Source organism: Papaver somniferum, chromosome 6 (genome assembly GCF_003573695.1).
Source record: "Papaver somniferum cultivar HN1 chromosome 6, ASM357369v1, whole genome shotgun sequence".
In the NCBI taxonomy this organism is placed as follows: Eukaryota; Viridiplantae; Streptophyta; class Magnoliopsida; order Ranunculales; family Papaveraceae; genus Papaver; species Papaver somniferum.
Window position 1 is genome coordinate 115,165,274 of NC_039363.1, and position 21,555 is coordinate 115,186,828.

Sequence of the window (21,555 nt, forward strand, 5' to 3'; positions counted from 1 at the left end):
TGAACCCACACACTCGTGGTTGAATCCATACGTCTGTACTAAGAAAGCGAAATTTCGACAATGCAACGGTGAAGGAGCACATCAGTGGTCGGTGGTCACTGGTCCGGTCCATTATTTTTGCAGGACATCCCCATACATTACTCAATAACAATGTAGATATCTGTCTTTCTTTCTAATCAGGGTCCATTAAAACTCTCCATTAGAAGCAAAATTAAATACCGTACTTTTTCTTCTCAAGATTTGTTAGGTGCTCAGATCCAAGAACAGTATGGGACTGTTAGTTTTGGAAAGTGAACTCCTTTTTTTTTCAAGTCTCACATGGAAATATTTATATCGATCAGCCCATGAATGAATGAACGGATGAAAGAATGAAAATAAAGTACCCTTCCAAATGCTGACCCCAGCGTACGTATTTACCTTTTTTGAATTTTAAATCAATGGGAAGGTGCAGAGTGGGACTGGGAACATCAGTGGAATCCATCAATATCAATCAACATTATTGGATCAAAGTTGCAAGTATTATTGGTCACTTTGAGGCAGTTAATCTAATGATTTACTTGCTCTCTTGTACTGTTTGCCGTATATTTTATAGCACAATTTGGGTAACTTAATTAGAAGAATTTTTTATTTCTTGCATGTATTCCAAGTCAGGGTTAAACAAGTTGCCAAAGTTGATTGATTTCTTGGCTGACACAGCCGCTTTCAACTCTTCTAAGCTAAAACAGAACCTTAAATTGACTGAATGCGTGACTTCATTCTGCAAACATGTTTTGAAATTATAAAATTTAAAATCCTGCCACTCTGGCGAAGGCCCGCAGGATACTGACGTGCAAATGGTTGGTCCGACTCCGTACAGTCGCTCCTCCCCATGCCTAATTGTTGGAAACCGGACCTTATTAACTAAGTGGATGCCCCTGAACAAGGGTAATGTTTTCATCCTGATATGTCCAATTCCCAATAGATCATAAAAGGCTTTAAATTAAATTACTTATTGCAGTATCTTTTTTTGGTACTTGTTCTTATTTACTGTGTCGGATGACATTGAAGTTGGTGGGCATATACCCGCAAAAGCAGGTCATAATTTTCTTGACGGAAGTGTCGGTTTGATAAGATAACCGGTTATTATGGGTTTATTCCCGCCAGTATTTATTTTTTAACGGTAGAAGAAGAAAGAAAGATCCTAGTTTTCCTCTCTTGGGCACTCTAGTGTTCACCATTATTCTAGGAACCCTCTCTGTAATTAAACCATCAATTTCTAATATCCATCTCCTCATTTTTACTCCCTTTCCTCTTCCCTGTCAAAATTTTTAATTTTTTTTTTTGTTGGGTCGAATTCATTTTGATCAACTGTTGAAATGTCACAAAAAAAAAAAAGATCAACTTTTTAGTTTTAAATTCGTTTATTTATTGTTTGTTAGTTTTAGTATTTTAGTAACGAGGAGTAGGTGATGATCGTTGGCGGCAATTCCTTTTCAAAAAGAAAGAAGATGAAGGTGAGAAGAAAAAAAAGACAAAATTTATAGGTTTGATTTGTCTGCAATTCTTTATTTCGAAGCTCCCCCTTTGCTTAGAACTTTGAGAATGTTAGTTTTAGTTGGTTGAAACGTTTTTTATGTGTTTATCTTATAACTAATTTATTTGTCTTTTGATCATGGTGGGGGTACAGCAGCAGCAGAAGAATATGACATGATCAGAGATTCAGACAAGTACTACTTTAAAATGGATAGATTTGCAGGGTTATATATTCTGCAAGTTCAAACAGATCAAAATTAAGAAAAGATTTGTAAATATTTTTAATTTTAGATACAGAGAAAAAATATGACTGTTGAATTGAGAGTTGTAAAGAAAGGAAATGAACAGAACAAGGTGAAAGAAAAGAAAACGGTGTTGGTAGGGATTCGTATTGATAAGCTTGGTAGAGAATTGCTTAATTGGGCTCTTGTTAAAGTTGCTGAACCTGGAGATCAAGTTGTTGCCTTGCACGTTTCTCGAAATTTTGGTAACCGATTCAGTTCAGATCATTCTTGTTTTCTCTATTAGCACCTCAAAATCTTGAGATTCTAATTGATTGGTTTGTCTTTGCAGATGTGTCTGCTGCGGATAATCTCTTATTGGAAGATTATCTAGAAGTTTATAAAGGCTTATGTAATGAAAAAAAGGTTTGTAAATTGAACTTCTTTTATTTATTCAATTTATGATGCTTTTGTATTTTTTTCTGTAAATTGAGAATCTCAATTATGTTATCTTATCGTTTCAGATTGTTCTTAGAGGAGAAGTTTGTAATGGATGTTCAGTTAGAGATGTATTAGTTAGAGAAGCAAAGGTATTTGATGCAGGGACTGTTGTTTTAGGAGTTAGCCGGAGGCGACATGCTTTGAGGTAAATTGCATATGGTTTGGAAATTTGGTTTTTTTATTTTATTTTTATTTTGGTTGATCTGAAATGAAATGTCTTTTGCAGCTCTTCTCTGTATGTGGCAAAGTACTGCTATAAGAATTTACCATCAAATACTTCAGTATTGGCAGTCCACAACGGAAAAGTCGTCTACGAAAGGGGTCTCACTACCCGTCCACCAGGTATGATTAAATGCATTTTTGTTTGCAAAATTATAAAATTTTGATCTTTCAACTCGGAGATCTTTTTGTTTTTGATAAATTATAAAATTTTGTGCTTAATTTGTAGGAATGAAATGGGATAGAAGGCCAAGTATATACCCATTTCAGCTTCTGAGTCTGAATGAAACTCAAAGTCCCAAACTATCTGAGATATCTGAAGATGGATCAGGAGAAAGTGAAAACACAAAGAGTGACAATTTCAGGTTTTCTAATGAAGATAGAGAAGAGCTTTGTTCAAGCTCGATGTCTGGTAGTGACGGTATTAAACATGGTAGTGCCCACCTCGATCAGCTATTTAGGGAGGAACCTTTTAGTCCTGTAACTGTTAATGAGACACCAGAATCGAAACCGGGTTGGCCTCTGCTTCGGTGTGCAACTTCTTTGAATCAAAACAACAACCATAAAGAATCACAAGGAGCTAGGAAAATGTCAGTGGTGCAATGGGTAATGAGCTTACCCAATAGGTCGCTTCCTGAAACCCCGACTAGTTATGATTCTGATAAAAGTGACAATCAATTTGTACGAGAGTATGAAAACGCACTCAGTAATAAGAATTTGGAGGCGTGGGGAGAGCTTCCTAAGGAAATGGATCTTGTAGTCAGGACTAATTCCTCTAACTGTAAGTGGTTTAGTCATAAGGAGCTCAGCAATGCAACTTCTCAGTTCTCCACAGGTTTCTACTCTCCCCCTTTCTTTCTCACTAACCTTTCTATTAGTATTAAGCCTTTTCGCCGTTCTTACGGTTGATTCATATCTTAATGAGCAGAAAATGTAATTGGGAAAGGAGGGTGTAGTCGTGTGTACAAGGGTATTCTTTCAGATAGAAAATTGGTTGCAGTGAAGGTTTTAAAAGTGTCCAAGGAATCATGGAAGGATTTCGTGTTGGAGATCGATATCATCTCCTCGCTAAAGCACAAAAACATTACACCTCTCATTGGGGTGTGCATTAACAATAATGATCTCGTCTTAGTTTACGATTTCTTCTCCAAAGGAAGCCTAGAGCAATATCTTCATGGTAAGCATTCATCATCCATTCTAGTATTGGTTCACTTCTTGTAGAATTTTTCGAGTAAACTTGCTCAAAATGGTTTTTTGTTATTTGCAAAGCAGAGAAGAGAGGGAAAAATGGTATGTCATGGGATTTACGGCTTAAGGTGGCAATTGGAATTGCTGAAGCTATCAATTACCTGCACAATGAATGTGCTAGGCCAGTTATACACAGAGATATCAAGTCGTCAAATGTTCTTCTTTCCAGAAACTTCGAGCCACAGGTAACAACAGATGGTGGAATTCAATTAAGTAATAAACTAGTCAAGAGATTTTATACTGACAGCTTTGGTTTTCCTCTATGTGACAGCTCTCTGATTTTGGTCTAGCTCTTTGGACGCCAAGAACTTCAGCAGAGGCGCATTTTGATGTAGTTGGAACGTTTGGCTATCTAGCTCCAGAATATTTCATGTACGGGAAGGTTACGGAAAAGATAGATGTCTATTCGTTTGGGGTTCTTCTACTTGAATTGTTATCTGGAAGAAAGCCGATTAGCGACAAGACACCTAAAGGACAAGAGAGCTTAGTTATGTGGGTAAGGCCTTCTCCATTTGGAGCTTTTGCATTCTTATAAATTTATGAGCCACATGTGTTCAAACCAATTTTTTCATTTTTACGTGTTCAGGCGAAACCAATGCTGGAGAGCGGGGATATTGCAGGAATAATGGATCCTGATTTGATTGGAAAATACAATGAGGCGCAAATGGAAAGAATGGTTTTAGCTGTGACTCTTTGTATCACAAGAACAGCTCGATTACGACCAGAGATGAGTCAGGTAATTCTAGTTTGATATTTCCCTTACAAGAGATTGTAGGTGTGGTTTCTCTAGGTAGATGCACATGATATGGCTAAGAATATGGTTTATTAGTGCTTGCTCAGTTTTGGTTCTCTAAACTATTTTTGGAACCACAGGTAGTGAAGCTTCTAAAAGGAGAAATTGACGTGGAGGAGTGGTCGAATTCCCACGGGAATGACCTTGAGTACCGAGAAGAAGAAGGAGATGAAGCTCATCCAGATTCTAGTGCTGAATCACATTTAAGTGTTGCTTTGTTCGGTATGGATGATGATGATACAACATCGCCTAGCAGTATAGATCAAAGCGAACGCCGCTCTTTGGATTCTTATCTAAAAGGAAGATGGAGTCGCTCTTCAAGCTTCAACTAATGTCCTCCCTCTACCAGGCACATATCATTTCTTCAAATTTAATGGGAGGCCGTCTTCCCTTTGACGCTGCAAAAAGTATTTTAGGTTTCTTTTCTTATTTCTTTTCCCGGTAGTGTACAGTTGAGAGAGAGAATAACAATTTCAGTTTGCACCCAATATACTACACTGGTGGTGTGTTAGATTTAGGCAATTTGGTTGCAGGAAGTTGTCAGAATAAAAGGATCTGTTTTTCCAGCGATTCTCAAAGGTTTCCCAACCAAAAAAGATGCATTTCCTGTATGCGTCAATTAAATTTATATCTTTTAGAGAATGTAAATGTTTGATAATTGAAGTGTTTCAGTAATTACGAAAGTTCTCAAATATGCTTCTACTTGTCATGTTGATTGCCAAGTTTATTTTTCTTCTCACATGCCATCTTTTGGTCTTAATTCAACTCTGGTAAACTAATATACAGCAAGCCTAAAAAACTCATCTACGCGTAGAAATAAAGTTTGGGGACATGCACCACGAACATAATTTCTTTTTTCTATTTCTTTAAATGTTTGAGCACGTCTAGAGCACATCTAGAGAGAGGTGTCTGTTGTTACATCAGCTGTGATACACACACAACGGTTTTACACCGTGAAATGCATAACGAGGGCAATGGACGGTCCCGATGCGCGTGCTCAGCATCGGGATAAGTGCGGGCAGAAGTGGCCCCCACCAGCCCCTCTCACATGCAATGCTTCGGTGCGCCCCGTGGTGTAACATCACGGTGTGTTAATCATTTCTGTTGTTACATATACACGAAACTCAGCTCTCAGGATCTCATTTTACATGAAAACTCCACAGCCAGTGTGTATTACGAGTCCATATAAAGGATCAGAAAAAATATTTCGCGGCACATAAGTCTGCTAGCTCTGCTTCAGAAGGGTACTGTGTATGGCAGGGAATATATATCAGCAGCAGGCAAGTAACAGGCTCGTGGCCACCCTGAGCTTCCACGACTTGAGTCAATGTCCATGCTACTAGGTTTTAATCTTTTGGCTTCATGCCTTCGTTGTGGATTCGTCTCAAAGAGCCACTCCTGATCATCGAAATCAGTTCGATAAAGTTGCAGTGTAGGTGGCACCCAGTTCTCAATCAGATCTCTGAACTGCAAATCTATACCACGTGGAGCACTTCTAGAGCTACACATTGTTGGAACATGAACATCTTGCGTATGAAGCTCATTTCTCCCTGATGTGGAACAAGACTGCTTGGCTGCTCTTAGAGAGGGTAATTCATCTCTCAGGATTGTGATGATCTCAGTTCTTCCTGATACAGAGCAGGGTTGCTCGTTGCTTGTTCGCAGGTCTATATCCTTGTGTTTTTGGAGAGGCGATTTGATCAACACTGAGTTGCTTGTTGGCAGCTCTATATCCTTGTGTTTTTGGAGAGGCAATTTGATCAACACTGAGTTCCCTGATGAAATTGAGAACAGTGTCAGAACCAGCATTTTGAGATGAATTAGCCAAAAAAGAAAAGGTAAACATGAATAAAAGAAAAAAACAAGTCTCACCACTGCTACGGCTGACATCAGAAGGTGAACTATGTCTCTTCCTCTTGTTGTTACTATTCAGTGTGCTGTCAGATGAATCATAGAGGTTCTGAGTGTTGGCAGGTTGCCCTTGGTCTTCAGTAAGGCAGCTTTTCTCTAATTGCTCAGATTCAAGCTCTTTTTTCTTTAGACCGTCTCCTGCCTTGCCATCTGATTTATGCCTCTTTTCGTGACTTCGTTCTTTCTTTTGGGTATCCCCACTTTCCTTCGATTGTTCCTTCTTAAGTTTCTTATCTCTCTTCTTCTCTTTCTTTCTTTCCTTCTTGATTTTCTCACTATCTCGCTGAAGTTATGAAAACCAGGACAGCCATCAAGTACAGTTGAAGAATGGCGATCAAATAAAATTGGTAGCATTACAAATGAGAACACAATAAAGTTCTCCCTACATGCATCAATCAGTCACATAATTCGCAAAGCAATGTCCGAAGGACAAGTAACAGAGATGCAAGAACTCCAGTACCCCACGTGGATACAAGATTAAGAAACTAGAGACACCATCCCGAAATAACTCCCTACAGTACACAGCACATAATGCAGATGACCTATGGCAAAAGGCTCAAACCCAAATAACGTGCCCATCTATCTATAGGTACTTAAAAAATCACTGCATGGCACTCACTAGAAAGGAACCATCCAGCTTCCCATGGAAAGCTGAAATTGAGAGAGACGAGGTTAATGACAGCTAACCCTACAAAGGAACCTGAATCTAAACAAAGAGATGCAGATGCAGTCATGCAGACGGACATAGGGTTCGAACAAAAAGCACTTCTAACTCAGCTTTCTAGTCTAGGCAACATATCAAACCGCAGTTGGAGCTCAACTTCTCCAACCAGGTTTAGGAACAGCAACAATGCCAAACTTCTAAACGAAAATACGATAAACTAAAACTACGACATGTAGGGATCTGCTGCAATTTTCAAATTACAGTTTCCAACTTCCCTATACGATAAACTAAAACTACGACATGTATGGATCTGCTGCAAGTTTCAAATTACTGTTTCCAACTTCCCTAGGGGGCATTACCTCTGGTCAATATTCACATCTTAATCCTCATCATCCGCAAACAACCAACACATACCACACTAAAGCTATCCTTCATGAACTGTTCAAGGGTAATCAAAGGGTAATCCATGTAGACAGAACATAACCTTCCTAGAAATTAACTAGGGAACATAGGCAGAAATCCTAAGACAACACAGACAACCATGGCACTGCATTTGAACCAAAAGCGGTATCAAGAGATATCTAATTTGTATGAACTCTAAGAACAGGTAAATTTAAACTAACAAGTTCTTTTAATTAATCTTCCAATGGGTCCTGTAATATAAAGTCTAGGAATTTAATGGAACTAAAATTCAAGGTATCATGGGTCCTGTAATAAGAAGTGTAGGAATTTAATGGAACTAAAATTCAAGGAATCGCTGAAAGGCCGCTATTGACATGATTGCTAAATCTAACTCCATAGAAATCATTCCCCAACACGAAAACCCTAATATGAAACTAAAACCCATCTCCTAAATATCGGTCTCAATCGTTCTTTCTTCTTCCTGTGGGTTCATACATAGGTACAGAGAAAAACACCCTAAGAAGACATAACAAAGTCCAAGAATTCATCTTTTCAATTACAGAAATTGTTTCCGAATCGAAAAAGAGCAGCCGAGCATAAACGCAATAATTCGATATAGCATAAATGCTCAACGAACCTTAATCGATTCAAGAAGATCCAGGTCAAGAACGCCATTCTTCTTCACCTCATACCCTGGTGGAGGGTAAGGAAAGCAACGAGACATCTTTTTCTTCAGAAAAAAGATCAACAACAATCAAATCTCTTCAAATTTCTTTATACCCCCGAAAGAAATTGATTCCCACCAGGTGATTCAAAACAAACTACTGAAAACTATTCCCAAATCCGATCAAGAATTGATTTCTCAAATCAATGGAGGCAGGAAACCAGAAATTAGGGTTAGGGTATTTCTTTCTCGGCAGCTGAGGTCGAGAGCGTCAACAAAAAAAAACAAAAAAAATATATGTGAGAGAATAGGGCCTCTTGGTGACTATTTATAGGCAAACATTAGAGGCGGCTATTAATCTACGCGGTTGCGGAGTTTCCTTTTTTCCGTATACCGCCTCTTTCCTACTCACAACCATGTTATATTTCCACCCACAAAAAGGATAGATGCGTCACCGACCAAGAGCGTATTACTAGAGAGGTTATAATGGACTAGATTCCATATAAGAAAAATTTCTTGTTTGGTCCTAGGCCCATATAGTTATTTATACGGCTGCACAACGGGTAGGGTGGGTAGGATATGGCATATACCCGCCACCTTACCCGTTTACCAGCGGTTAAGAAAATCTTTACCCGCCATCCTACCCGCCAAATAATGGATAGGGTAGGATACGGTTAAAAAACTGGCGGGTAGGGTAGGGTTGACGGGTAGGAATAGGGTATGTGCACTTCTAGGTAGGGTGGGTAGGATATGCCTATACCCGCCACCCTACCCGTTTACTGTCGGTTAAGAAAATCTTTACCCGCCACCCTACCCGCCAAATAGTGGATAGGATAGGATACGGTTAAAAAACTGGCGGGTAGGGTAGGGTTGGCGGGTATGGGTAGGGTATGTGCACCCCTAGTTATTTATAGGAGGGTCCAACCGGATCTTTCTTTTATCCGCAAGTCCAAAATTAATTAAAACATGGAAATGCCCATAATACCCATTACTACTAAACGTGTGTGTCTACATTTCTTACAAATTTGAGTACATATCTGGTACACTGCTTACAAATCTGAGTACATATCTGCTACACTACGTACAAATCTAAGTATGTATCTGCCTCACTGCTTACATATAGAGTATGTATCCGTTTGACATATTGAACCTGTAAATGTGACCAGAATATAACAATATTAAAACACAGCAACAAAACTAGCATCGATTTCAGTGTTTCGCATATGTACTCATGGCTCAAACCAAAATAAAGTTGCAAAACTACGAATAAAACAGAATTAAAAGAAGTTTTTATCAGTACAACATATACGTACCGTGGATTCATAAACTAAAAACTCAATTACATGTCAAGAAGTGATGAATCCATGAATATAACTGAATCAAAGCACATACTTCAGTATTTCACATACGCACTCATGGATCAAACCAAAAAAAGTGGCAAAACTCTGAATAAAACAGAATCAGAAGAAGTTTCAACCAGTACAACATATATGTACTCCTGGATCAAACCAAAAAAATAAGAGAAAACCTATAGATTCATTGTAAACAAAAAAAGAAAACAGTAAGTCAGATATATATTGATGGTTAATACACAAAAGAAAATTGAAAATCAAACCAAAAACCATAAAAATATCAGATCTACTAATGAAATAAACATAAAACATGATTTTTTATTTAGATCTGAACTTGTTTCATTAAAATCCACCAATATATCATATACGTACTGATGATTAATACACAAAAGCAACTCAAAAGCATATAAAAAAAACCAAAATGGAACTAAAATCAGCTGCATGTGAAAACCAAGTAATGAATCTATAAAAAAACTGAATCGAAACACTTTTTTTTCCAGTATTCCATATATATACTTCTAGATCGAAGAAGAAGAATATCCAAAACTACAAAAATAACAAAATTAAAGCATAATTTTTCAGTACACCATATATGTACTGCTGATTCATAATCTAAAATTTAGATGCGTGTGAAAAACAAGTAGCGAATCTATGAAAAAATAGAATCGAAACACTTTAATTTGAGTATTCCGTATATGTACTTCTGGATCAAACAAGAAAAATCTCCAAAACTGTAAAAAAAACAAAACAAAATTAGAGCAATATATTTCAGTACACCAAATATGTAATGTTGATTCATAGTCTAAAAATCAGCTGCACGTGAAAAACTAGAGAACATCATGAAATCGAACTACCAAAACTGGAAAAAGAAAGTGAAAACATCATGAAATCAATCAGATCTTCATGATTCAGTTGAGAATTAATCAAAAACAAAGAAGAACTGGAGAAAAGATCACATAACATACCTGTAAAACCACGAAACATCTTCACAAACCCTAGGTCTAAACTTCATAAGCGGCTGCAGCAGAGAAGAGGAGTGCAAGCGAGAGAGAGAAAACGGATCTGAGAAGAAAATTGAGAAAATGTGGCTTTTATTTCTGTTATATTTATAGTGAAATCCATTTTAGGAATTATTAAAATGCACGTAATAGGTTACACACGTGTGTAGGACCTGGGCTTAAAAAATTTGGTCCATTTTTATGTTTTGTTTTAATTATGGACCTCCGGTTACTGGGCTTTAATGGGTGGACCTGCCACTAACTAACAACACTATAATAGTACCTATTGGTAATTCCTACTTTTTTGAACCCTCCCACTAAACGGGTACCCATTAACAACCTTAAATCGTTGGGTGTAGGATGTTTTCATTTGGAAAAAATACTTCAGATAGGTCTAGAAAAAGCTTTGAGAAAACGGCAACGATTATATAATCTAAAGCATGGAGCTTACACGATATGTGTGAGAGGATAAATAATTAACAATATTTTTCCGGCATTATATTTCAATTATAACTCCACGTAAATATAATTACTGAATTATATTTGTTTTTTTCCGTATTTATTAACTACATAATTACACGCGTTTTTTGTGTGTGCTCGACTCAAAACCAATATAGAAGCGGAAACTCATAAGTAGATTTGTCGAATGATTATAAATAACGGTAAGAGAAGGGTTATCTATCAGAAAACTTACCCATTTGATGCTTTAATCTAGCAAAATCAACACATAGATTTAAACAAAACGACTTATTGCATCCCTGAAAATAAGTTTACATCCCAAGACACACGAATGTCTATATTTTTCATCTGATGATGTGTCTTAGTTTTTCTGACTACTTCAATGGAGGTAAGACCTTACCTAGCTTCAACACTGACGGTCCAAGTGGCTTATTTAATGGTTGTTTTACTGCTTGCAGTAAGCTTAAAAGTCAAGAAAAACTTCACAACATCCTTATTAGTTTGCAAGTGACTCAAAGAATAATGGTTTTTGTTACGAAAAACCATCACATCCAGCGTTAGCTGGTTCACACTAAATTTGTTCCTATAAAGCGTTCGTATCTTCTACTTGGTATATCTAATCTTGTATTATGCTTTTTGTGACTATGCGTATAATGCAGTACTTGGAATCTTGGACAGACAGACACCAAAAAAAACCATTTTAACTATAATTTCCCCAATAGAACGTCTAGCAAACAACACAAGGTTCTTGTATATTTTTCAAAAAAATAATGAGCAAACCTAACCATGCTAAACATCTTAAATTAAATAGGTAAGGAGGACATCAAGATATGAAGGGACATTAATATAAGCATGATAAAGCTACCCAAAAATATAAGCAACACTAAATATTATTATACTTGAAACTAACCATATAAATGTTGATATTCATCGTATACAAAAGTTGTGAAAAAGTTAAAGCTCATACAATTAATCACAAGAAAATAAAAGCGCCACTGTCGACAATGGAAATATAATTTAGCCTAATTTAAGTTTGAATTGGTTATAACTTGAAATGAGGTTGAATTATATTTAGAATTTTTCGATGACACATTACTTATATATCAACCAAGTACTAATATCCAATGAACATTGTCATCTTAAATGAGTTAGTTAATTGTTACTTCCACTCAAATTGCAAAGGTCCTTTTCATGTCAACCATAATTCAGCCCTGCTTTGTTTACATACATATAAACTGCAAAGTCCTTTTACTTATATTTAGGTCACGGAGGATAGTTGTTAAGAACATAAGACATAAGAATTGGTCTACAACTGAATTGTAAAAACATGCAAAAAAAAATATATACAAAAAATCATGTCGGACTCTTAATAAGAATGACTAATTTCATCCAGCAAACAATTCAGTTCACTGAAATCCATAAGTTCTTTTTGTGATGGATTCTATGTGGTTTTCACCTAATTAATAACAAAATCTTTTAATATACCAACCAAATCACTCACTCCTAGACTACATTATTTGGATTATGTTTACTTTGTTTCAGTATATGATTGCACACAAGAAAGCTTATAGGACATTCCCCTGGTACATACATATGGGATCGTTTTTGTATGAAGCCAACTAATAAGATTTTCGTTTTAAATTAAAGTCTCACAAATACATAGATGTGCATGTTAATGAGAAAAATAATAAAAAGATGCAAGTGGTAAGGTAGACTGTAAAAAGGAGGTAAAAGAGTCGTAAATTAACCTTGCTTGTTACTAAAATCTAAGAGTGCATCATCATCACCGCGTCTTATTTCAATTGATTTTGATTATTCATCTACTCTTCTATCTATATAAATAAAATTTAGGGATTTGGGGTGCGCAATGCCTCACCTCTGTAGTTTTTTTTTTTTTGTTTTTTTGTAGTCTTCAATTATGGATTTTCTGCCGGCTAAATCCCCTAACCGAATCCTAAATTTTAGTTCGCCTGATCTCGGAGAGAAGAATTTTGAGTGACCTGAAAATCGATTTTTTTTGTTGTTATAATGAGAAGTCTAACAGATCAATTTCAATTGTTGTTTAATGGCTGAGATTGCATGTGCAGACATTCAATAAGGTGCAATGAATGAAAAAATTGTTAACGAAGTTTGGTTTTCTTGTTGTCCTTATGGGGGGATTTTCTATTGTATAGTTGTAATTAGTAGTCCCTTGTAATACCTATTTATGAATTTGAGTCCTTGCATCAAAGTCTCAGTAAAAATGGTACAATTTATCTTTCTTCGATCTTTGTTATTGAGTTAGTAGCCCCTTTGTGGTACATATTTTGAATAACTTTATGAAATAATTTCCCAAATGACACAGAAAGTTTAAGAGTAGTGACACTAAGTATGGGTCATACCAAGGGTGGCCTGAACCTATAACTCTTGATCAACCCGTCTGAAATCAAGTTCCTCTTTTTTACCTGCTTCTCAATTTTCTATTTGTCTTACTTCAGAAACAATGTCTAAGAATATTTTTGGTAGAAGACAGATCCGTTGACAAGCTGAAATTTATAACTTTTGATAGTGCCTGCTTTATCGTTGGATCTGTCGAAGTGAATGGTAGAGATTTAATCAGGTTTGTATTGATTATACGGGTCAAAAATTCAAGTTGAAGAAATCATATTGAAAGATTTATGGAAGTACTATTTATTAGAGTTAAAAATAGAGGGTTTCATATTCCAGATCTTATCGTATTGAAAGATATATTTGTACTTGATTGAAGATTATAGATCAAGCTTAGAAATAATCAAATTCCTTATATTTTTGTGAACTATTTTTTTTTTAATTATTCAAGTAAATCAATTGAACAATCCTTTTCAAGTAAATTAGTCGGACAATCCATGGATAAATAGTACTGGTGGATTAAATTCCACTTGGTTTACAGTTCACAATATAATTAGTTCTTTGATTTCATACAAAAATATTATATCATGTTGAGTTTTTCTAGTCCCATAGTAATTAATTTTCTTCATGGAAAATCTAGAGTAGATTTTTGAGATAGAGAAGAAAGCGTGATGAGTTTTTAAAAATAGATAAAACATATTAAGATAATAACTTTTAAAGGAATATAAACCGGTTCCAACCAACCGACACACAATCACAACAATAATATAGTTAAGTGACATGATCCTTCAAAGTAGTAAAGTTGACTCTTCCGTATTATTCGATGATCAGTAAAGCGCCTTCTTCATATTTAGATTTATACTTATAACTTTATCAGTACCTTATTCATACAGGCATCCTATATAGCAAGTACTCACACAAAATACATTGTGGTAGCATTATATTCGACATAAGAATCAATCATGAAGTGTCCACTCAAACAACCTCAATCCAAAAATGACAAATGAGATTCTCATCGCCTTTCTTTCCAAATACCAAAATATATTTTACAAGTTTCTTAAAGTAACTTTAAAGAACCATAAAAATCCAAATATAATTGGCTACCCTTTTGCATCTATAAAATATTGGTTCCATTCGACACCTATAATGTAAATAAAAAAGATGTAAATTGGGACTCACATCTTACATTATACATCAGGAAAATTCTCTTTCCTTCCATTTAAATTGTAGGTAAATTTGTAACAACTTTCCAGTTAATGAAAAAACGCACTTTTGAATATAAGTAAGTACTCCTAAAACATAGATATTAATTGTTCTTGAAGATACAATACCATCCCACAATGCAAAATAAAATGGTTTGTATTACATACTAGGAAATGACCCGTGCCGGAACGACATGAGTTATTTCGCAGTGGCACCTTTTGGTTCTCATCTCATAGCATAATAAGTTAACTTTTCTTAATTATATCCTTGTGGAGTCATTCAGTTATCCGAATTATATTTTTCCTCAACATTCGTCCTTTTTACCTCAGTTTCCACACAATTATCAAACTTTTGAATCTACTGTATGCAATTCATTGTATGCAATATACCTGACAGACCATAGAGTTGCCACATTTGTGGAACCGAGCTAGTGCTTTCCTGTGAGACATGGAAACATAATTTGGTTATTAGAAATGAAATAAGGTCGATCATAAAGTGTTTGGTTATTACCTTTGAGCTTTGGATCAATGCCAAACTCCAATTTCTTGAGAGGAGAAATCATAATTGTTAGAGCATTTCTCGGTCGAATTCACAAGTGTTTCTATATCAAGCTTGTTGTCAAATTTAGTTGGCAAAACTATATCTTGATTTTTAGTCTACAAATAGTTAAGTCTCGGTTTAGGATAGTGTAGTTGAGAAACGTACCAGTCATCATTAGCATTCTACCGTTTGAAGGCGAAGATCAACCGAAGCTTTTGGAAAACTTCATCAACAAAAGGTAAGTGAAGACTGAACCACCCATTTCTCAAGTTATATTCACTTTTCTATCCTTGAGATGTTTTTAGCATAACTAATTATACTAGCTTGCATAGACAAGAATTTCGAGTCGAAAACTAATTATTTAGTTTACGAATTTCTCGAAATATAATGACTAAGCTTAATGAACATTTGTTCATACCTGACCAATTTCGGCGGAGAAAAATTTATTGTTCAGAACCAAATCATGATTTAAGTTTATTATTCGTGGAACAATGATATGTGTCATTGATGTTATTCAGGAATGTTTCGAACTGATTTAGAGAAATATAGAAGTACTATATTCGGAATACTAGACAGTATTATCAGTTAATAAACCTAAAAAAAAAATCTACCTAAACACAGGTCCGCGTCGGCGGCGCTAAAAACTTGATGTATTTTCAAATGTTGTTGTAGATAGTGGTTTTAAACTGGGTTCAGTTGTAAAAGGGGTTCTTTTCGAACTTGTGAAGGTAACTTTTTTTTTAGATTTAATTCAGTTGTACGAAAAATAATCAAATAGCAAAGTGGTCGAAGTCTTTTGGGGGGAAACTGGGGCTAAGGATTCCACTTTTCTACCAAATAAAAATGATATTACTAATATTTATTATGCAGATTTTTCTTTTTAAATAGTTTTAATTATTGCGAAAACTGATTTTATAAAATAATACTTGTAAGTTAAAAGCATGGAATATCAAAAACTTCTAAGTCCAGCATAATCCATCAATCAAAATAACAAGTATTTAATAAAAATCTTTGGAAAATCCTAAATATTCAAGGCAAATAATTAAATAAATTAAGTTGCATAAATAATAAAAATAGATATTACCAATTTTTATTGGTGGAATTGCTTCCTCCGTCGCCCCAGAGAATAAAATTAGCTCATCATTATGTAATGCATCTCAAAATATAATATTATTGCTCCAAAATTGTTTACAAATGAGTAAAAGTTGCAACAGAGAAATCGCAACAGCTGTTCCTGTTGCGAAGACGATGCTGAGCTGTTACAAAGAAACAATTGGTGACGGAAATTAAGGCTTTGTGGTCTAATATGCCGTTGCTAATTGGTTGAAGAAACTACTGCGAAGATGAAGAAACTGTGGCGAATGGGTTGAAGGAACCGTGGCCGATTCCTGTTCTTCGCAGCGGCAGCAGAGCAGTTTCTGTCAAATTTTCTATCGATTATTCTGGCTTCTACACTCCCCCTAAGGATCTCCAATCACTTACCAACCCTTCCAATGTACCTAACAGACCCTTTTATACTCAACAGGAGCATCGAATCTCGCCATAACTCCACATAATTCTCATTAAACCCGATGTCCAAAAATAAACGATAGTTACCATTTTTAGAAGATTTTCACGTCAACTCTCTCCCTGCACGCTCCCAATTGCCTTATCCACGCCTCAGCACTCTTCCTGAGCTAGTAGAACTCCCCCATGCACGCTATAACTCCAATTATTCTTGCTTACAGTGCGTGTTGCTCTGTTTTGGTTTGGTGAATCGAACCAGGAATTCTAGCCAAATTTGATCAAACCTGATGCCCAAAACATGTTCTCTATGCCATATCACATCTCTATGCCAAAATTCAGCCATTGAATCAACGTATAACTGCTTCATTTCTTCGATCGAAAATCTCCTGAACTGTGAACAATTTTCCCGTCAAAAATCAAAATTTGAATTTGAAGAAAACTGCCCCCTATCCGTCTCTGGAGTGCAAATAGCAAATGTCCAACTGAGATGCCCCTTAGTAATTGGGTTGCCCCTTAACCAAAATGAGAGTCCGAATGACAAATGTCCTATGGGGATGCTCCGCATAATTTTTCGAGCCGATTTTTCAAAAATTATTTATTTCCAAAAAATACCTACAAACACACAAAACACCATAATAAGGACGAAAACGAGTACTAACAATACGAAACAATGAGGACAATTTAGACACATAAATGCGTCTATCAAATACCCCCAAACTTATTATTTGCTAGTCCTCGAGCAAATTTATTCTAGAAAGGAAAATCATTTGAACCCCTAGGTGACCCTAGTGGCGGAGTGTTGTCTCTGGAGGGATTTACCAGAGGTGTACCCACAAAACCTTTACTCTAGACCCTAGGTATTTACACAGAACCTTGGAAGGCACTAAAGAATCTCCTTGGTTGGCATACTTATTGACTATAGGAGGAAGTACCCTGACGCGAAATTCCAATTGTTGTACACGAGTTTGCACTCAAGCATACTAAAATTCATATAAAGTGACAGAACTCTACTAAGATAGTTTCACAATGGACATCATACTCGGAGTCAAACTAATCACATGAAAAGATCAAGAAGATGGAAAAAGAAAAATTTAGATGGTTGAAAAGCGAACGGTGTTTCCCATATCTGTCTGAAGGCCTCTGCCAAGATGAACCTAACCTAAATGACTGAGATACCGGTCTGACTAATATTAACACACTGGCATATACAAGGGAACCAGTGGTCAATAACTTAAATCTAGATCAACAAACTGGCAAATACAAGGGAACCAGCAGTTGACTACACATAACAATAACCATTTTTTTTTAACTTAACGGCATGAATAGATCTTTTTGATCCAAGCGCATGCTTCTTGTCAGCAGATTACACGATAGTTCCCACGGGTCCTGCATTCCACGCTTGCTTAGGCGACGGAAACAGGGAGAACACAAGCATATTGCTATCCAAGTATTAATACTTATTCCGATTGGTCTAACTGGTCCGGTCTTTTTTTTTGTTTTTTTGGAAAAGGTAACTCAGTCACTCTATTTCACCCTAGCAAAGGTAACAACTTGAATCGTGTGCCCCACCAAATCACTTGAAACAAAAGAAAACTAAAAATAGAAAGTGAAAAGGACTCGACAAGATATGGCGAAACTATCATGTTATTTCTAACACCTGAGCTCTGTGCTTTTATGAATAGACTCTATAGGTGTTTCCATCTAGTCAGATTGGTTCCTCAGCTCCTAAAACCAAAATGTTTCCATCCACTTAGATTGGTTAGTGCCTACCTCAATAAGTATAAATTTCTAGGCTCTGGAGTTTAAGCTAACAAAAAGTTTATTCCCAACCCCCAAACTTAAATCTAACATTGTCCTCAATGTTCTAAAGATGAAATTAAAAACATGAACAAGGAAAAACTATTACCACTGGAGGGAAAAGAAATAAGGAAGGGTATTACCGAATCAAATGAGTGCGGAAGCCTCCCAATAAATGCTAAATTTATAGTCATTAGCTAGACATCAAGTACCTCTAAAAGAATTGTCACCTTCCAAAGTCGTATACCAACAGTCGAAACAATTGTGGGTCCATAAGACCAAACAGAGCTAGCACAAGTATGAGACAACTGCACTGGATTAGAAAAATGAACAGAAGGAGTACGTCCTCATCTAAGGTTTCTGTTAAGACAACTGGGTTTGCATGATTGAGCTTCATATTTGTGTCTTGATAACTAGAATCCCGCAAAATGGGTCTCTAATACCTGGGTTACCTCCTGGACAGTATCAGGAGGATTGGGTTGCGGAATCTGAACAGGCTCTAGTATATCTCAGACGTACAAGGTTCGAGTCCCAAGTTAGGATTTTCGATTAGGGATACTTGACGATCACCAGACTCATCTTTACCCCCAAACTTAGGGTGAACAAACTCCTCAAATGGACCAAAAGCTATGGGATTGATTCTAGGGTCCATAAAGTCGGCACAATAACTAGATTCTTTTGGGGATTGTCCATCTAAATGAACAATATCCTCGTATAATGGATTATTAAAGAAAATCTCTAGCATAGGCTCATCAGCTAGGGTTTGTCAAGGAGTACTCCTCCGAAGCACTGGGGAGTTCATCAAACAATGGATTATCAAGCATATTGCAGGCTAACGGATCAGGAACTAAAGTGCTAATCATGTTCACTACTTCTAAATCATCTATCTCAGAAGACTTAATGACATTGAAAACATTTAGCTCAGTAGTCATATTACCAAAAGATATGTTCATAAGTCCGGTTCTACAATTGATGACATTAGATGTGGCTAAGAATGGGCGACCTAAAATCACCGGGATGTGAGCACTTGGGTCCTGAACTGGCTGGGTGTCTAGAACAACAAAATCCACTGGATAGATAAACTTATCAACCTCAATCAGAACATCCTCTATGACACCACGAGGTACTTTGACAGACCTATCAGCTAATTGTAGTGTCATATTGGTCGGTTTCAGCTTACCAAGACCTAGCTGGTTGTATACATGATACGGGAGTAAGTTAACACTAGCTCCTAAGTCCAGTAATGCCTTATCGACCATGTGGTTACCAATTGCACAAGATATGGTAGGGCATCCAGGATCTTTATACTTAGGGAGTGTTTGGTTCAGAAGAATTGAACTTACTTGACCAGCTAAAAAGGCTTTCTTATGAACATTAAGCTTACGTTTCCGTGTACAAAGATCTTTAAGGAACTTGGAATAAGCCGGTAGTTGCCTAATTGCTTCTAGTAATGGAAGGTTTATGGTAACTTTCTTAAAAACCTCCATTATGTCATTAAAGTTTGATTCATTTTTCGTTGGTGCTAATAGCCGGGGAAATGGGGCTCTGGGAACGAAGTGAGGCTCAACAGGACCCTCATTTGTCTCTTTAGAGACTCTATCAGTCTCTTCATTCTCTGGCTCAGACGGGTGAACTACAACATGTTCATTATTAGGCATGGCAACCTTGTTGTCAACTTTCTTTCCACTCCTAAGGGTTGTGACAGCATTCACATAATTGTACGATTTCTCTCCTTTTGGGTTGGGATCAGTACGACTAGGAAACCTTCCATCTTCTCTCTCACTTATGAACTTAGCTATTTGTCCTACTTGAAGTTCTAATTTGGCAAGACTCTGGGAATTATTCTTCAATTCTTGCCTAGTTTCTTGTTGAAAACTCATGTGGTTCTTTGTTAGCATTTCATGGTTATTTGCTAACATAGTGAGAGTATCCTCTAAGGTAGAGATCTTTTTCTCGGAAGTGTTCTGAAACTGGGTTTGACCTGAAGAGTTCTTAAAACCAAAACCTGGGGGAGGCTGAGAATTGCTAGACTGGCCTTGACTCTGGCCCTTAGACCAAGAGAAATTAGGATGGTTTCTCCAACCAGGGTTGTAGGTTTCTGAGTATGGGTCAAACTTCTGACGGTTCTCAAACCTAGCATTGTTATAGACAGCATGGGCTTGCTCTTCACTAACCTGACCTTCCCAAAATGAATTATCGGGCTCTATTCCACAACTAGAGACTTGAGAGGCTCTATTAGGTTCAACAAGGGACCTATTTTTAGACTGACCCATTTCCAAAGCTTCTAACCTTCTAGACAAAGCAGCAAACTTAGCATCAGACGCAAAACTCGTATCTACCATATTGGTGCTACTTCTATTGACCAAGAGTCTTTTAGGGGGTTCAACACAAGATTCCCACTGTTGGGATTTTTCAGCGATAGCTCCTAAGAAGGTAAAAGCATCATCAACATTTTTACTAGTGAACTCACCAGCGCACATAGACTCAACCATGGCTTTGGTCGAATAGTCTAAACCATCATAAATAATTTGTACGAGTTTCATATTATCAAATCCATGGTGAGGACACTGAGAGAGGAGATCGTTGAATCTCTCTAAAAACCTATAAAGGGACTCTCCCTCTTGTTGCACACTAGCACTAATTTTCTGCTGCTAACAGCTGCAGTTTTATGCTTAGGGTAGAATTTCATATAGAAAGCAGCAATAAGTTCCTGCCATGTTTCAATGGATTCAGATGGTAGGTTGTTCAGCCAGGTCTTGGCTTTATCTCTCAAGGAAAAGGGAAACATCTTAAGTTTCAAGACTTCATCAGTAAGGTCTTTTATTCTAATTGTCCCACAGATTTCCTCAAAGTCCCTAATATGGAAATAAGGGTTCTCATCATCTTTTCCTAAGAATATAGGGATCATCTGGAGAAAACTAGGTTTTATCTCGAAATTAGCCGTAGTGGCTGGCAATTTAATGCATGAAGCTCGGTTGGTCCTAGTTGGGAACATGTAATCTTTCAAAGTTGCCATCTTTGGCACAATTGGAGTACTAGGGGTACTCCCTCACTCAGAGATAAATTCTCAAAACTGAAGTTTCCAAAAACAGGGCTCTCAAAAGAAGAATCTTCGAGCTCCCTGCTTATATCAGAAGAACTACTAGGTTTTTCGCTAATCAATCGACCTAGAGTATCTCTTTTCCAAGCCCTATTAAC

The 21,555-nt window shown here is 36.7% G+C and overlaps 2 protein-coding genes across 5 annotated transcripts; one reads left to right on the forward strand and one right to left on the reverse strand.

Annotated features, from left to right (window-relative positions):
* The first annotated feature begins 1,202 nt into the window (after positions 1–1,202).
* LOC113288951 (proline-rich receptor-like protein kinase PERK7) lies at positions 1,203–5,188 on the forward strand. 4 transcript variants are annotated; one of them, XM_026538110.1, is made up of 11 exons: positions 1,203–1,523; positions 1,667–1,999; positions 2,086–2,159; positions 2,258–2,379; positions 2,461–2,576; positions 2,683–3,288; positions 3,382–3,630; positions 3,726–3,886; positions 3,973–4,197; positions 4,288–4,437; positions 4,575–5,188. In XM_026538110.1, exons 2-11 carry the CDS (start codon positions 1,819–1,821, stop codon positions 4,824–4,826), a joined length of 2,136 nt encoding a protein of 711 aa, XP_026393895.1. In that variant the 5' UTR covers positions 1,203–1,523; positions 1,667–1,818; the 3' UTR covers positions 4,827–5,188. The 4 variants fall into 4 exon arrangements, with proteins under 4 accessions (XP_026393895.1, XP_026393897.1, XP_026393894.1 ...); XM_026538112.1 differs by having other exon boundaries at positions 1,670–1,999; XM_026538109.1 differs by having other exon boundaries at positions 1,203–1,493.
* Positions 5,189–5,310: 122 nt separating this feature from the next.
* LOC113288952 lies at positions 5,311–8,441 on the reverse strand. The gene is made up of 3 exons (XM_026538113.1): positions 8,109–8,441; positions 6,367–6,688; positions 5,311–6,269 (listed from the first exon to the last, which is right to left on the reverse strand). The coding sequence occupies exons 1-3, from the start codon at positions 8,193–8,195 to the stop codon at positions 5,731–5,733; spliced, it is 948 nt and encodes a 315-aa protein (XP_026393898.1). The 5' UTR covers positions 8,196–8,441; the 3' UTR covers positions 5,311–5,730.
* Positions 8,442–21,555: the final 13,114 nt, after the last annotated feature.

What these genes read in the sequence shown, in the direction of transcription:
- LOC113288952 (XM_026538113.1), bottom strand. Translation starts at nt 8,195, where the DNA reads ATGTCTCGTTGCTTTCCTTACCCTCCACCAGGGTATGAGGTGAAGAAG. An exon ending in ATCTTCTTGAATCGATTAAG is followed by an intron (nt 6,689 to 8,108) that starts GTTCGTTGAGCA and finishes TCATAACTTCAG; the next exon opens with CGAGATAGTGAGAAAATCAA. An exon ending in TGATGTCAGCCGTAGCAGTG is followed by an intron (nt 6,270 to 6,366) that starts GTGAGACTTGTT and finishes CAATTTCATCAG; the next exon opens with GGAACTCAGTGTTGATCAAA.
- LOC113288951 (XM_026538110.1), top strand. Translation starts at nt 1,819, where the DNA reads ATGACTGTTGAATTGAGAGTTGTAAAGAAAGGAAATGAACAGAACAAG. An exon ending in GCTTATGTAATGAAAAAAAG is followed by an intron (nt 2,160 to 2,257) that starts GTTTGTAAATTG and finishes TTATCGTTTCAG; the next exon opens with ATTGTTCTTAGAGGAGAAGT. An exon ending in CGGAGGCGACATGCTTTGAG is followed by an intron (nt 2,380 to 2,460) that starts GTAAATTGCATA and finishes TGTCTTTTGCAG; the next exon opens with CTCTTCTCTGTATGTGGCAA.